This window comes from Terrapene carolina, unplaced genomic scaffold, assembly GCF_002925995.2.
Source record: "Terrapene carolina triunguis isolate 2854851 unplaced genomic scaffold, T_m_triunguis-2.0 Scaffold68, whole genome shotgun sequence".
NCBI lineage: Eukaryota > Metazoa > Chordata > Testudines > Emydidae > Terrapene > Terrapene triunguis.
Window position 1 is genome coordinate 35,807,447 of NW_020664419.1, and position 16,599 is coordinate 35,824,045.

Sequence of the window (16,599 nt, forward strand, 5' to 3'; positions counted from 1 at the left end):
TCACTTTCACCCAAGCTGCCTTCTACTTTCAAATTCTCAATGAGTTCCTCCCTATTTGTTAAAATCAAGTCTAAAACAGCTTCCCCCCAGTAGCTTTTTCAACCTTCTGAAATAAAAAGTTGTCTGCAATGCAGTCCAAGAATTTGTTGGATAGTCTGTGCCCCGCTGTGTTATTTTCCCAACATATATTTGGATAGTTGAAGTCCCCATCACCACCAAATCTTGGGCTTTGGATGATTTTGTTAGTTGTTTAAAAAAAGCCTCATCCACCTCTTTCACCTGGTTAGGTGGCCTGTAGTAGACTCCTAGCATGACATCACCCTTGTTTTTTACCCCTTTTAGCCTAACCCAGAGACTCTCAACACTTCCGTCTCCTATGTCCATCTCCACTTCAGTCCAAGTGTGTACATTTTTAATATATAAGGCAACACCTCCTCCCTTTTTCCCCTATCCTTCCTGAGCAAGCTGTACCCATCCACACCAACATTCCAATCGTGTATTATCCCACCAAGTTTCAGTGATGCCAACAATGTCATAGTTGTATTTATTTATTAGCACTTCCAGTTCTTCCTGCTTATTACCCATACTTCTCGCATTTCTATATAGGCATCTAAGATACTGGTTTGATCTTGCCTCCCAGTTTTGCCCTGACCCTCCTTTCTCTCTGCCATTATAGCCCACGTTCCCTCTTGTTTCCGAGGCATCTCCCAGGTCTCCATGTTCCCCACTTACCTGTGGGCTTAGCTCACCTGTCCCCGTCAAACCTAGTTTAAAGCCCTCCTCACTAGATTAGCCAGTCTGTGTCCAAATAGGGTCTTTCCCCTCCTCGAAAGGTGAACGCCATCTCTGCCTAGCAGTCCTTCCTCGAATAGCATCCCGTGGTCGAGGAAGCCAAAGCCCTCCTGGCGACACCATCTTCGCAGCCAGGCATTCACCTCTATGATGCATCTGTCTCTGCCCAGGCCCCTACCTTTGACAGGAAGAATCAAAGAGAATACCACCTGCGCTCCAAACTCCTTCACCCGTACTCCCAGAGCCCTGTAGTCACTCTTGATCTGCTCAGTGTCACACCTCGCAGTATCATTTGTGCCCACATGGATGAGTAGCATGGGGTAGTAGTCAGAGGGCTGGATAATCCTCGAAAATGCCTCCGTAACGTTTCAGATACGGGCCCCTGGCAGGCAGCATACCTCCCGAGATGAAATGTCAGGGCGACAGATGGGTGCCTCCGTCCCCCTCAGCAGAGAGTCTCCGACCACCACTATCCGACGTTTCCTATTCGCAGTGGTGGCAGCAGACCTCCCAGCCTTAGGGGTACGAGGCTTCTCCTCCTTTACGGTAGGGGGTGATTCCTTCTCTCCTGTATCAAGAAGAGCATAATGGTTACCTATTACCACAGAGGGAGGGTTCGGAGCAGGGGTGGAGCACTGCCTGCTGCCAGAAGTAACCAGCTGCCAGTGTCCACCCTGAGCCATCTCCTCCTCCACCAGTGGTATATCAGCAGTCCTGTGTACTGGGACAGCTACCTCAGCTGTCTCCACATGGACACTGTCCAGGAATTGCTTGTGGATTCGGATGCTCCTCAACCTAGCCACCTCCTCCTGTAGCTCTCCCACCTGCTGCCTGAGAGATTCCACCAGCAGGCACCTTTCACATTGGATGGTCCCCCCAGCCTGGATATCAGTAAGTGGAAATTGCAAGTTACAGTCTCTGCAAAACCACACCAGGATCTGGGTAGAAGCATCCATGTTCAGGCGCTCTGTCTGGCTATAGGCGCAGGTGGAGGTGACAGAAGCAGTGCTGGCACAGGTGTTGCGGGTCTTCCTAACCATCGTAAGCCTCCCTCTGTCAAACTCCCTCTCAAACTCCCGTCTGCAGCCCCCTGTCCGCTAAAAGGGTTGTTTAAGCAAGAAGTTTTGAATGTAGTTTGATTTATAGGTTTTAAGGGGAATAAAGGGAAACAGACAGAACCGGCAAGGAACCGGTGCCAGGAATGTGCCAGGGTCTGAAACCAACAAAATACACACATTACTTTAGGTAGATTTACTCTTCCCCCTCTTCATTGACCAGCTGTAGGATGTGAACACTGGTCAGAGTTCATTAGATAGCAGAAATTCTTTCTCACTGCAGCATAATAACACATTCAGACTAAGTCTCCTCAAAAGAATGAGTGTCTGAAATGTCAAAAAAGCAAGCTGTAGACACTGAGATCCTATTGATTTCTTTACCATAGCTGAAATGTAGTTGGACACCAAGAGAGTGTAATGTATGTCCTTGGAAACCTTTCAAATGCCATACTTCCGTACTCTAATAAGGGATTCTGGTCTTTTATTGTCTTTCCTATCATCATATATATTGGCTGCAAAGACACCTCCAAACCAAATTTCACTTGTCCAAACCAAATCTCACTTGTCCCAACCAACAGAGAAAAGTTAAATTTAATGTGTTATAAATACAATAATCCTCTTCTGTTTTGTCATTCTATTTCTAAGATGATATATGGTTTAGCACAGAGGCTGTGACAATTTGTAGAACTCCTTTAGCAGAACAGGACACTACAGAGGGATAAAAAGCTTCTGAATTGGAAGTAGAATGATACTATTAGCAGTGAAAGAAATATCATTAATCTTAATGGAAGATCTTATCAGAAGAGCTAAATAGCTAATACAAAAGTTACCAGGTTGGTAAACTAAAAGACCAGAAACATTATGGACCACAGCAGAATTTATTAATAGAGTATTTGAAACCATGGAAATCAAATTTTCAAACACATCTTTTTGAACCTTTCGAGGGGTCAAGCTCTGCAACAGCAAATGGTAGAGTGAGGATAGTCGTAATGGCAAATTAATTGTTTTATAAACCAATTAAAGAGACTCACTATAGTTTGCGAGAGCCAAATAATTATGATAAGAAGCACCACGTCAACCCAAAACCTACACAAGACTACATCCCAGTAAGATAAGGAAGAGCCCCTATGTGAAATCACTCCTCTGATGGCAATTCTTTTACATGAATGGCCTGGCAAGATTAAAGCTTTAGAGACATCCATAAAAGACTCCTATGGAAGCCATATGAAACAACGGGAGATCCTCACCCATTCAGACAAGATGACTATGTGGCTAGATTCCTAGAAAATCTTTATTCCTGCTCCTAAGTGTCCTTTCCACCAAACAAAATACTTAATGAAGTACAACAATGGGGCAAAATTGTCAGCAAAGAGCAATAATGTATGGGCCCTGTTTTGTGTTAAAAAAATCAGTTATCGGCATTATTATATAAGCCAGAAGGAATGCTGACACAGAGAAAGTCAAGCATTACTCATTTCTCACCTCACCATTAAAGGATCAGTGATGTAAACCAAACAATGCTTAACTTTCCTCTTTTTGATCCATATTTGATACCAGAATTATCCTTGTAAAGAGCAATGTGTCTGATGACTCCTGTTTCCCTATGAAAGCTAGAAGCAACACTCTCACTAACACCACTATCCTTTAGGAACAAGCAGTGAATTTATCATATCTCTTTATAATGTCCTGTGGGAGCCTTCAGGAAGAAAGGCGCCATAAATGTAAGCTCATTATCATCAACTCCTTTTATGCACCACCTGAGCACAGAATCAAACAGGAAAAATATGAAAAAAATTAAAAATATATTTTCCTTGCTCTTCTTTTCCTGCTAGTCATATTTTTTCCTGATCATAAAGATTTTTCTTAGATAAGACTTGCTATTTATTAAGCACCCTAAGAATCTTCTTGACCCCTTAGCTATCTTAAGTGTTGTTTACATTACTGAGACAGAAATGGCTTAATTAACATTATGGAACATTTAACATGATGGTGCCTGATTCACTATACTTGTTCTCAAGTCTAGAAATCTCTTAAAATTGCTACCACATCTCAAACAAAGTAAAGAGGGGATTCAGGGTAACTGAGAATTTTCAGAGCTCTTCAGAAGAGGGGCTTTCTGTTATTATGCATTAGTACAATGCCCTGCAAAACGAGTTCTGAACTTGGTTCTGGTAGTTAGGCTCAGATCCTCAAAGGTATTTAGGTGCCTACCTCCCATTAAAAACAATGGGATTTAGCACCTAAATATCTTTGAGGATCTGGCCCTTAGTCCCTACTGTAACACACACATAAATAATAAAAAATAATAAGTTAATAATGATACAGTTATTCCAATTGAAGTTAATCAGGCCCTAGATGCATAGGCACCAAGGGCTGCTCTAAGCCTTCCTCTTAGCTTAATATCAACCAAGGAAATCTAAAGCCCAACCCTGCAAGTGCACCACATAGAATCATAGAATATCAGGGTTGGAAGAGACCTCAGGAGGTCATCTAGTCCAATCCCTGCTCAAAGCAGGACCAACACCAACTAAATCATCCCAGCCAGGGCTTTGTCAAGCCGGGCCTTAAAAACCTCTAAGGATGGAGATTCCAGCACCTCCCTAGGGAACACATTCAAGTGCTTCAGCACCCTATTAGTGAAATAGCTTTTCCTAATATCCAACCTAGACATCCCCCACTGCAACTTGAGACCATTGCTTCTTGTTCTGTCATCTGCCACCACTGAGAACAGCCTAGCTCCATCCTCTTTGGAACCCCCCTTCAGGTAGCTGAAGGCTGCTATCAAATCCCCCCTCACTCTTCTCTTCTGCAGACTAAATAAGCCCAGTTCCCTCAGCATCTCCTTGTAAGTCATGGGCTCTAGCCCCCTAATCATTTTTGTTGCCCTCCAGTGGACTCTCTCCAATTTGTCCACATCCTTTCTGTAGTGGGGGGCCCAAAACTGGATGCAATACTCCAGATGAGGCCTCACCAGTGCCGAATGGAGGGGAATAATCACTTCCCTCGATCTGCTGGCAATGCTTCTACTAATGCAGCCCAATATGCTGTTAGCCTTCTTGGCAACAAGGGCACACTGTTGACTCATATGCAGCTTCTCATCCACTGTAATCCCCAGATCCTTTTCTGCAGAACTGCCACTTAGCCAGTCAGTCCCCAACCTGTAGCAGTGCATGGGATTCTTCCGTCCTAAGTGCAGGACTCTGCACTTGTCCTTGTTGAACCTCATCAGATTTCTTTTGGCCCAATCCTCCAATTTGTCTAGGTCACTCTGGACCCTAACCCTACCTTCCAGTGTATCTACCTCTCCCCCCAACTTAGTGTCATCTGCAAACTTGCTGAGGGGGCAATCCATCACATCCTCCAGATCATTAATGAAGACGTTGAATGAAACGGGCCCCAGGACCAACCCTGGGGGCACTCCGCTTGATACCGACTGCCAACTAGACATCGAGCCGTTGATCACTACCCATTGAGCCTGACCATCTAGCTAGCTTTCTATCTACCTTATAGTCCATTCATCCAATCCATACTTTTTTTAACTTGCTGGCAAGAATACTGTGGGAGACCATATCAAAAGCTTTGCTAAAGTCAAGATCTATCACGTCCACCACTTTCCCCATATCCACAGAGCCAGTTATCTCATCATAGAAGGCAATCAGATTGGTCAGGCATAACTTGCCCTTGGTGAATCCATGTTGACTGTTCCTGATCACCTTCCTTTCCTCCAAGTGCTTCAAAATGGATTCCTTGAGGACCTGCTCTGTGATTTTTCCAGGGACTAAGGTGAGGCTGACCAATCTGTAGTTTCCCAGATTCTCATTCATCCTTTTAAAGATGGGCACTATATTTGCCTTTTTCCAATCGTCCGGGACCTCCCCTGATCGCCACGAGTTTTCAAAGATAATGGCCAATGGCTCTGCAATCACATCAGCCAACTCCCTCAGCATCCTCAGATACCTTTCATCTGGCCCCATGGACTTGTGGATGTCCAGCTTTTCTAAATAATCCTTAACCTGTTCTTTCACCACTGAGGGCTACTCACCTCCTCCCTATACTGTGCTGCCCAGTGCAGCAGTCTGGGAGCTGATGTTGTCTGTGAAGACCGAGGCAAAAAAAGCATTGAGTACTTCAGCTTTTTCCACATCATCTGTCACTAGGTTGCTCCCCCATTCAGTAAGGGTCCCACACTTTTCCTGCAGAACTCCAAGACTTCAGTGGGAGTTCCCCAGGGGAAGAGTTCGCAGGATTGGGCCCATGGTCCTGATTTTAGTCCCTGCTCTCACAATTATAAAATATTCCTTGGATGATCGGTAAGTTGAACTGAATGGACAAGGGACTTAGGAGAAAGGTGAAAAAACAGTGGCTTTAAGGCTTGTTTTGGGACAGAGCCAGAAATATTTTTAAATGCTTGGAGGCTGACCAAGGGGAAAATAATGTCTGCAAAGGGTTAAACTTGGACAAAAACTGAAATAACAGGGATGCAGGGACTTGCATTTTAAAGCAATTTCAGTGGAGATTTTAGTGTGCCTGAGTGTGGTCAACTATGGCACACTGAGAAGGAGCAGGAATTTCATGGAAATCTGAGAGACATGGTGAGAGTCAGGAGGAAAGTCTCTGATTTTCTATATATATACTAATATAAGAGTGTGTGGAGGGGGGAGAGGGAGAGAGACACTTGGGCCTGCCTTCCCCAAGCATTTGGAACACAAACAATTGCCTCTCCTTGAGGAGCTGCTGATGCTTATTAGCTGCTGGGCTAGCATCAAGCACATTTACACCAAAATATGAAGGCTTAAATTTACAGTCCCATCCTTGGATATCCCTTTCTCCACCAGCCATTACTCTGCCTGGGCAGCTCCCATTCTCTTCCCTTTCTCAAGTTTTACCTGCTGAAATCATCAGGACAGTGAGTTTCTGGAAAGTTCCTCCACTGGGAAAGGTAATGCCATAGCGCTTCTACCCCTTGAGCAGACCCTTCTCATAAGGTATGTCTACACTGTCCTGTGGGATCCCTCAGACCGGGCTCCAGCCCGAGCCCAAATGTCTACACCGTAATTTTATAGCCTTGCAGCCTGAGCCCAAGACAGCTGACAAGGGCCAACCATTGGTGTTTAATTGCAGCATAGACATACCCAGAGTCACAGTCCACAGATAGGACCACTTTGTTCTTCTATGACGCCAGCTCTTGCAGTCATGCGATTACACCAGAATTCTTTCTTTAATTAAAAAAGTAAGTTTCTAGCCTTTTGTGATTACAGAGAAAAGGTTGAAAACCTGAGTGTAACCAATGCAATGACATTTACTAGAGTCTGCAGAAAGCCTGAAACAACAGCTCTAAGAGGTTTGACCTGTACTATCTAAATGCAGGGTTAACTCCTGGACTCCTTATTCTAGTGGCTCTGCCAAAACCACCCCAGCAGAGGATTCTTTGTGGAGCAGAAGGGAAGAGTGCTGTGGGCCCACTGACACAAATAGCTACACCCCAGCTGTTGGGGAAAGTACTGGGGCCCCTTATTAGGAAGGGAACCCCATGCTGCTCCCCCAACCTCTCTGGGAGGAGAGCTCCCTTGCCACAATTCCTGTCACTCCTGAGGGAAGGGAACCCTGCTGCCACCCTTGCTTGTCTGGGAAGGAAGAAAGCCCTAACATGCTCAAAGACTAATGGTAGGCCCATGGTCCAACTGACTTCCCTTGTGTATTTGGCCCCTGCCACTAACACTCTAAGTGGGGTTGAAGTCAGAGGATGGATGAGGGACCACAACAAGAAAGGGGAGGTCTTGGGGGCCTGTGTCCTGCTGCGTGTAGAGTCCCAGGATGCCTTAATCTGGCCCTCATTCTTGCCATCCTTACCCTTGGATGCACATCTTCTCCTTCTCCTCCAGAACTCCCCTCTCCAAATCCAGTGGTGAATGAGGTAATGCTGATGGAAAGGAAGATTGCTCCAGTGGTTAGAGTGGGAGCCTGGGACTCCAGTGCCCCAGTTCAATTCCCTCTTCTACCACAGTCTTCAGTGGGCAAGTCTGACTCTCAGTTCTCAATCTGTAAACTGGGGATACAAGAGCCCTTCCCTACCTGATAGGGGTGTTGTGAGGGGACATAGATGAAAGCTATTTGGTGCTCAGATGACAGAGGCTGCAATTGCAGGGAATAGTAACTCTCCATTTAAAAAGAAAAAATCAATGGTTCCTTCAGGAAGCCTTTCCCCCATCCAACAGGTCGCACTCTACCGTGTATGTAAACACGAAGGGTTCAGCCCTACCACTGCCAGCCATTCTCCTGCAGGCAGGGCCGGCTTCAGGCCGATTCCCCCGATTTGGGCCCCGCGCCTAAGAGGGCGCCGCACCCTAAAGAAGAGCGCCTAACTTAGGCGCCTTTTGAATTTTTACTCACCCGGCGGCGGTCCGGGTCTTCGGCGGCACTTCGGGAGGCGGGTCCTTCACTCGCTCCGGGTCTTCGGCGGCAGGTCCTTCAGTGCCGCGGAAGACCCGGAGCAAGTGAAGGACCCGCCGCCGAAGTGCCACCGAAGACCCGGACCGTCGCCGGGTATTCGAATTGGGCCCCGCACTTCCTAAAGACGGCCCTGCCTGCAGGTGATGGGTTCCATCCAGGCCTTAACTTTGGGAGCAGGAGAGCCTCTGTTCTAGCTCCACTGCCACCAGCAAGCATTCACGCGCATTGGCCAGTGTGCAGGCTTGGGACCAAGGTGCGAGGAGCTGGCCGCGGGGAGGGAAGTGGGTCAGGATGGGCCAGGAAGGAACAGGAGTGCTGCAGGCAGGGAGGCAGGTGGGAGAAGGTAGCAGCAGCAACAGTAGCCAGATGGAGAGTGGGCAGCAGTGGGGGTGGCGGGAGGGTGGCACTGGAGAATTACAGGAGGCCAGGAACACGAGGGGAGGGGGGCAGTGGGGCAGCAGCAAGAGAGTGAGCCCCGGGGCTGCTGCCTGCGCCTGCACTGTCCGGGCAGCTCCTGCACGGATCTAACCCGTAAGCCAGGTCTCCCTAGGCTGGGTGGGAGCAGCGTCTTGCCCGGGGAAGGGGGGTCAGGACCCAGCTCCTGTGCACACAGGCGCGGGAGCGAGCAGCGCAGCCACCTCCCGGCTCTTCCAGCCTGCGGCTCCTGCCGCGACTCGCATCTGGGGCAGCAGGTCGCGCGAAGAGCCGCTGTGCCGGGCCCCTGGAGAGGCGCTTGCGCACTGCGGGCCCCCGTCCCTCCCCCCAAGTGGAAGCCGCTACAAAGGGGAGCGCAGGCGGCAGGAGGGTTCAGTGAGGCGTGAGCCGCCAGGGGAGGCCGTCTCCTAACAGCTCGCCCCGGAGGGAGGGAGGGAGGGAGGAGAGGAGCCACCCAGATCCAGGCAGCGGTAGCTGAGCCAGCGCTCGCAGGCAGCTCTCCTCCTCTTCCTTCCCCCTCTGGCCATGCAGCGCCGCGCTAGCTCGCTTCTTCCCACCGGCCCGGCGGCTCTCGCCGCCCCTTCTTCACGCCCGTCGTGCTGGCGAAGGAGAAGCTGCCGATCAACACGTTACTAGCGGGGGACTCCCGGGGCTGCTGCTGCTCCCCTCTGAACTTGCAACAGGCAGGAGGAGCCGCTTGGCCGCTGCTAATTTCATGATCTAATTTCACCTTGCGGTGTTACCCCGCTGATCAGATGCGATCGCTAATCCCAGCAAGAGTTTTGCAAATCTCTTAAGCACCCTGGGCTGCATGCAGCAACCTGTTTACTCCCTGGCGCTGGAGAAGAGGAATTAGTGTTTGCAATGATCTGGCAGGGGGGAGGGAGCTTGTATTTTCGCAGAGATCTTTCCGTGCAATAAAGACAAGCCTCCGGGATAAAGCCAACATCGGGAGGATGTGAATAGGCAGCTCAAGACCCGGTGCAACTGTTACCACAGACAGGGCGGAGCGCTGGATGGGGGGTTCCTCTAGCGTTTGCACTTGCTACGTTAATTCGGAGACGTTGATGCAACTTCTCAAGGTTTGTCCCGCCAGGCTGGGGGGGACAAGATCCCTCCTCGGCGTGCAGTTTATTTTCCCTTCGTTTGTTTTCTGGTCTCTCTCTCTCCGTTCGGTACATTTTCTGCGGAAATGAATCGAACTTGAAACGTGCAAAGGGATCAACAGTGTCCTTGATTAATACCCATCCTCCTTCTCCCCACCCCCGCTTTCCCCGTGCAGCGGGAGCCGGTGTGCCGGTGTTTGTCAGCAGCAGTGACATGGGTCTAACTCCCAACGCCACCAGCGTGGGCAGCAGCTGTTTATAAAGGGGGAGCCGCCGAGTGCCACCACCTCACCGCCATGCAGCCCCACCGCGCGCCCTTCGCATTCGTCTTGGTCCTGCAGCTGCTCGGAGCTTTGACCCCCTTCGCCCAAGTGGCTGGCCCCCAGGCACCCTGGGCACGAGCGGGTCTGGAGGGGAGAGCGGCGCGCGAGAGAGAAGGTGCTCAGCACGCGACCCCTGGGCTGCTCCAGCAAGTGCTGCCCTCACCCAAGGAGGAGAGCCGCCGGACCGGCAGCGGATTCAGGTTTGGAAACGGGGCCAGAGGATCCTGGCCGAAAGCGCTTGCCAGCAGATCCAAAGCAACAGCACCACATGCAGCGGCGGAAGAGGCTGCACCGATGCACGGTGCTAGGGACGTTGCTGCTGAAGCTGCCCTTCGCTTGGGCGTGAGGAACAGTAGCAGTGGATTTCCTGCCGTGGAGCCTAGGGGGCAGCCTGATACTCCTTGGCAGGACCCTGGCGAGGGGAAGGTGAATACGGACCGATCGGTAGCTGTGGGGATGGGAGGATACTCTACTCTCCAGTGGCTTGCAGTGCACGGGGAGGAAGGTAGCAGCCATGCAAGGCACAGCCCCAAGAGGCTTGCCAGAAGCAGGAGAGGAGCCAGCGAGCTGCAGGGCAGGGGCAAGGACGGAGGGGGAGGGAAAACCAGGGGCCTTAAGAATAGCAACCTGGCAAAGCCTGTCAACAGCTCCTTGGGCAGCCCTCCAGCCAGGGGTGATGGCGAGGAGGAGGATGCCCCTCAGCTGCTGCCTCTGAATGGCTCCTCCCGTGATGGGCTAGAGAGGGGCTCAGGAGCCCGCAGCAATGGGACAAGCCGCCGGGCCCGGCTCAAGAACCCTTTCTACCCGCTGACCGAGGAGTCGTACGGCGCCTATGCGGTCATGTGCCTGTCCGTGGTGATCTTCGGCATTGGGATCATGGGCAACATGGCAGTGATGTGCATCGTGTGCCACAACTACTACATGAGGAGCATCTCCAACTCCCTGCTGGCCAACCTGGCCTTCTGGGACTTCCTCATCATCTTCTTCTGCCTGCCCCTGGTGATCTTTCAGGAGCTCACCAAAAAGTGGCTGCTGGCAGACTTCTCATGCAAAATCGTTCCATACATTGAGGTAATTACAGTTGTTCATAATAATAATAATAATAGCTTACATTTATACAGCGCCCTTCCTCCAAAAGTACCTTACAAACTTACACTCTTTGGTAAACTTTAGACATAGGGATTCTTATCCCATCCACAGCAACCATTTCTGCAGAAAGAGGAGGCCTCTGGTAGCAAAGTGAGAAGAAATGTATAGTTTGTGCATCCATATTTTTTTCCATAACTCGGACTTGCTATGTATTACTAGCAGAGTATGTTGACAGCTACTGAATAGAGTCATTGTCCACCGGGTGTGTAGAGGCAATATGCCCTGTTTGGAACAGTCAGATCACTCGGTCTTCTGTATGTCACATCAAAAAGACGATTTTCTTTTCCAGTCATTTTTCCATCCACAATTTTTAAAAATTATATTAAGTGTGGAGGTTGTGCACATTCATTACAGCCAGAATCAGCTTATTTTACTGTCAAAAGTGCTTGCAATGAAGACTTTCCTCCCATTCCCTAAACTTTTTTTAAAGAATGGAAAATTAATTTATTTGCCCCACCCACAATTACACAAGAAACTGAGAAATATCTTGGCAGGTTTTCAGATCTGCTAATAGTTGGGTATTTCTCACATAGCCATACAATCTGATAAAAGGTATTGCTCTCACTCAAGCTGATTCAGCTACACTTCTTTTGCCTCCTGGGGCCTTGAAGAGAAAGTATCTTTAAAAATTGTTTAAGTCTTTCTTCTTGTAAAGCTGATCCTGCGGTGAGGGAGGTGCCTTTATAGTCAAAGAACCGTGAATGTGATATGTGCACTGTTAACTTATCCTTCTATTTCCAAATCCCACAATTATTTGGTTTTTCTTAAAAAATGACCCAGGTTCCATTTAATTCCTAACCTCTTGGCAACTGTTCAGACACTCTGCCAACCAAGCTTTCAGCCAGTTGGCTAGAATCCTGCTACCGTTCAGGTTCTCCACTTTATTTATTTACTGGAAGCAGAAAACTGAAGCTTGTTGGTAATGTGTAGCCCATAATTCTGGCAAGCTGTACTATGTGCCTTTGACACTATATGTATAACATTATTTTTTTACCTAAAGGTATGGGGTAGGTGAGCAAAAAACAACTGTTGATCAACTGGTCCTTAAATGGTTCATTAGGCACACAGGAAACTATTTTTTCATTAATAATTATAGTGTCAATTTCCACATCACTTAGGTGCATTGAATAAAATATAAGTAAATGGTGATATATGTTAGGGATTAGAATCAGACATGTATCCATTAAAATAGCTGTCATCACTTCTTTATATTAGGCACAGCGTTCTGGGTGGTGTGCTACATTTTGATGCATCTAATTTAAATCAGTGGAGTCCAGTGGTCAACAGCTTCCATAGTACATTAACTTAAAATAAAATATTAAAAAGCCTAATTTATGAAATAGAAAAATTAAACAAATTTGGTTATTAATAACCAAATTTATTTGGTTGAGAATGGATGGTTAGTAGTGAATATAATTATGGTCCATAAAATTGAATTTTGTGATTTTAAAAGTCCCATTTGCCAGTAATTAATACACTAAATGAATAAGCAGCATCCATTTAAATGAAATTAATGTCTATTATATTTAAAATATTCCAAGACTTTCCTATAGTGTTATTTCACACGTCCTAATTTTCCTATGCTGCATTTTGAGACAAAATAGGAAATATTTTTTGTTATCATTGTAATGCTGATTCCTGTTACGTGTCAGTGATTTAAAATGGCTTTTATGTCCAGTATTATCTGACAATTGCACAATATAGCCACATCATTCTTGAAAATGTAATTGCTTATATTATCAAAAGTTTGGACTTGCAAAAGATCTGAATACTTTATAAACTAGAGAAAGTTACAAGAAACTGTCTGTTTTGATGTAAATGTTACTGATTTAAGTAGGTAAGAGATAAATATAATTTTCCAGAATTCCATAAGTAGCATCTAGTTTTATACACATTTAAACAATTAATTCAGTGACTTAGGATGTGTGTTCCTATGTCACATATGTGCTTTTGAACCCACCTGTAGTTTCAAAGGTGCATAGAACAAGTTGCTCAGTTGAGAATGTCTGATTAGCCAGAGCAAGTTATGTAACTGTAAGGTGACTCAAGCTTGCTTTGTACTGTATTTAAAAGTCTTAACTAACGCAATGAACTATATTGAATAGTCTTAGTTTAGCAATTTATGCCTAATTGCTATCTATTAGTGCTGCTTAATGGATGTTAATTGTGCAGAAAATTTTTTACAAGCACATACAAGCAATTATAAAATTATGTACACTTCTGTGAAAATAGATTTATTTAAAGATTTTTTTTTTCTGTCTGAGCTTCCAGCATTATGTCTGAAAGGTTGGCCCTCTTAATAGCATCTAATTTAAAGTGCACTTTCCACATTTAATAAAGATGTGTTGCGGCAAACCATAAGCATGCATTTCTGCCCTGTAAATCTGCCACATTTGCATCATCTGTAGCTATCTTTTCAACTACATAACTGAAAATAATGAAAAGAACATTGAACACCTTCTGGAGAAATAAACTGATTAATAAAGGCTCCAAAGTCCCTTACACATGTCTAATGAGAGGGGAGAGAGCCCCTGAGGATCATAGCTTGGGAGGGTGCAGAAGCTAGGAGTGCCATGAACTCTGCATGCTGCTTTTTAATCTTGTGTTCAGCACCTCTGAAAATCTTGCCACTTTTTATTTACATGAAAATTTTGGCTTGAGTAATATACGTTGTTTTCCCATCCACTTTCCTTGATATTACTCTCTAAAAGGGATTTTAGGAGCAGCACTCAGGTCAGAGCCAGAAGGTATGAGGGTTCCCCCTCTGGGCATTGAGACCCTCAGCCTCATCTTGTTTGGGTGAACCTCACCGCTATAAGAGAAGAATTAGAAAAAAACTCAGGAATGCTAAAAGATGGTGTATCCATTCCCCTTTGTGCAATGGAGCATCATTATGCACTCCATAGTTTTCATATCCTAATTAGGCTTTAATAGAAAGAAGTATGGTGACCGGCAATATTAATGATACTAGCACTTTTCTTCTTCAAAGTGTTTCACAAACATTAACTAAATGGAACCCAGAAGCCTGCTGTGAAGTGGGATTTTTATAGTTTGGAAATTGGAAGCAGACAAGTTAAGTAACTTGTGTAAGGCCACAGTTACTTGTTTAAGGTGACCATGATTAGAAACTGCCCCCAACTTCCAGACTTTAATTGGAACCTCTCTCTAGTTGTATGTGTCCGTCCTGCTTTTAGAGGTTAGAATAGAAATGTGACTGGTTTGGTTTAGATAGGTTGAAAATAGATATAACATTCTTTAGTGAAAAAGGGTACCTTTTGAGGGATTTAATTGCTCAGGGATTGGGAAAGGGGTGTAGAACATATCACCCTTCAGGTGTTGATTTGAATCCAGCTCAGGTTGGTAGTGAATAAAAGTCAATGTCTTCTGATGCCTTGTTCATTGATCTGTATACAATGTGTTAGTGGCATCAGTCCAGTTTCTGGCAGGCAACTTCTAGCTCACTAAAGCCACCACACAATTATCATTCTTAGTGGCAAGTGTAAGGATTGATTTAGCTTGGAAAATTGACTACTCTCTCTCTACCCCAGAGTTGGTCCCGTTATGACAAAATTGAGGCACATTTATGGGAAAGTTGGCCATTCTGTGCCTGTTCCAAGGCTGTTGATACAGCCCTGTTTGATACATTTGACATTAATAAAACAAATACATTAAATATTTTGAGCTTTCCAGGGCAAGGACTGGTACAGGGCATAGCATCTTCTGCATTTAACAAATAATACTAATTTTAAAAGAAGTTTTTAATAAATTGGTACGCTTTTATTTTATAGCTGCATGATGACATCAGCCACTAGCACTGCTGTATTTGGTGTTCTGTCAGTGTTTCTTTCCTCTACAAACCTCTGTCTTCAGGGGGTTTATAAATTGTCCATAAAAATTTGCTTTTGGCATTAACGTTGTATGCGGTATTTCAGCATGGACATGAATTTGTGTCAGACTGGGTTTAAAATTGGGTCAGCAATATTTGTCATTCAGTTGTGGAAAGAAAAAGGCAGCTTTATCACGGGCACCACTGAATGTTGTCTTGGCATTGGGCTGTCACAGATACTGAGTGCTTGTGTGACAGGGTGTTCCTGTTAAGTATGAATGGATAGATTTAACAATAGTGTCATGGTGCTAGTGCTAAGAATCAGGTCATGAACACCTTATCTAGAATGTTGAAGAGTTTGAGCCTCACTTAAGAAAACTGCTGTTTCCTTTATTAAAAGTGTAAGTTTTGTTTACTTATGTTTATTGGTAGATTTCAAAGAAGAAAGGAAACTAAAAATTGAACCTACTACAAATTAATAAAAATAATGATTGTGGGTTTTTTTTTTTAAAGAAACAACAATAAAAACCATTTAGTCTGAAAAAGCATCATGTTCCTCACTGTTCTCGATGAAGAGTTGGTGCAGTAATGTCTCGTTCCAGGGTCATGACACTAGGGTTAACTATCCCCTCCAGCAGAATTCAAGAACAGCCACCTGAAATCAGCACAGAATACTAGCACCACCAGGACATATGAAAGGGTAACAAATACAGAGCAGTGTGCCAAGTAGCACTCATGCTACTACCACAGAGGAGCAGCCACATTATATACATCTGCAGAACATTTCCATGCTACCAACGTTCATGATTACCACAGGGCTTTTCTGATCCTGAACTTGATATGCCTCTTCCTCCAATATACAATGCTGATTACTAATAGCAGATGAGTATTGTGTTTCTAGTCAACTCTCCGCATGGGAATATTTCATTTTGGACCAGAGTAATAGGCAAAGTAGCATCACTGTATGTAGCACATCTAAAAACATAGAGCAGTGAACAAATATTAAGTATCATTTTATCATAGGAGGAATAAGGATTTATATTTTACTTCTGTATTTTTGTTGTTTTATTGTAACAGCTATATTTTTTCCCCTTCATTCAACACAAACATTAAATAATAAAAAGGTAACTTAATACTTTGCAGTATTTAGAGTATAAGGAAGTACAAGAACAAATTGCAGATACTGAGCTGATTGTATTTGTTTATTTAAGCCAAAAATGTCAAGGATTTAGGAGCCACCACAGGATGTTGCATTAAAAATACCCTAAGAATGCAGCGTTGGTGTGCATATAGAGCAGTCAGAATAAGAGAATAGACTATCAAGTCTCAGAAAAAAAAGTTTACAGTTTCTTTATGGATATAACAGGAGTGTGCAGGTAGGGGCTATTGGGGTCTCATTCTGGGTTCAGAATCAGTTCATCCAGTAAAAAGAACAGGAGTACTTGTGGCACCTTAGAGACTAA

At 45.5% G+C, this 16,599-nt stretch overlaps 1 protein-coding gene across 1 annotated transcript in view; it reads left to right on the top strand.

Moving 5' to 3' along the window:
• Nucleotides 1-10,134: 10,134 nt before the first annotated feature.
• GPR37 (G protein-coupled receptor 37) overlaps nt 10,135-16,599 on the top strand; it is a 16,787-nt gene continuing 10,322 nt past the window's right edge. Inside the window, exon 1 of the mRNA XM_024214726.2 lies at nt 10,135-11,232. Within this exon, the coding sequence (XP_024070494.2) occupies nt 10,135-11,232 (1,098 nt within the window). The remainder of the gene's footprint in view (nt 11,233-16,599) is intronic.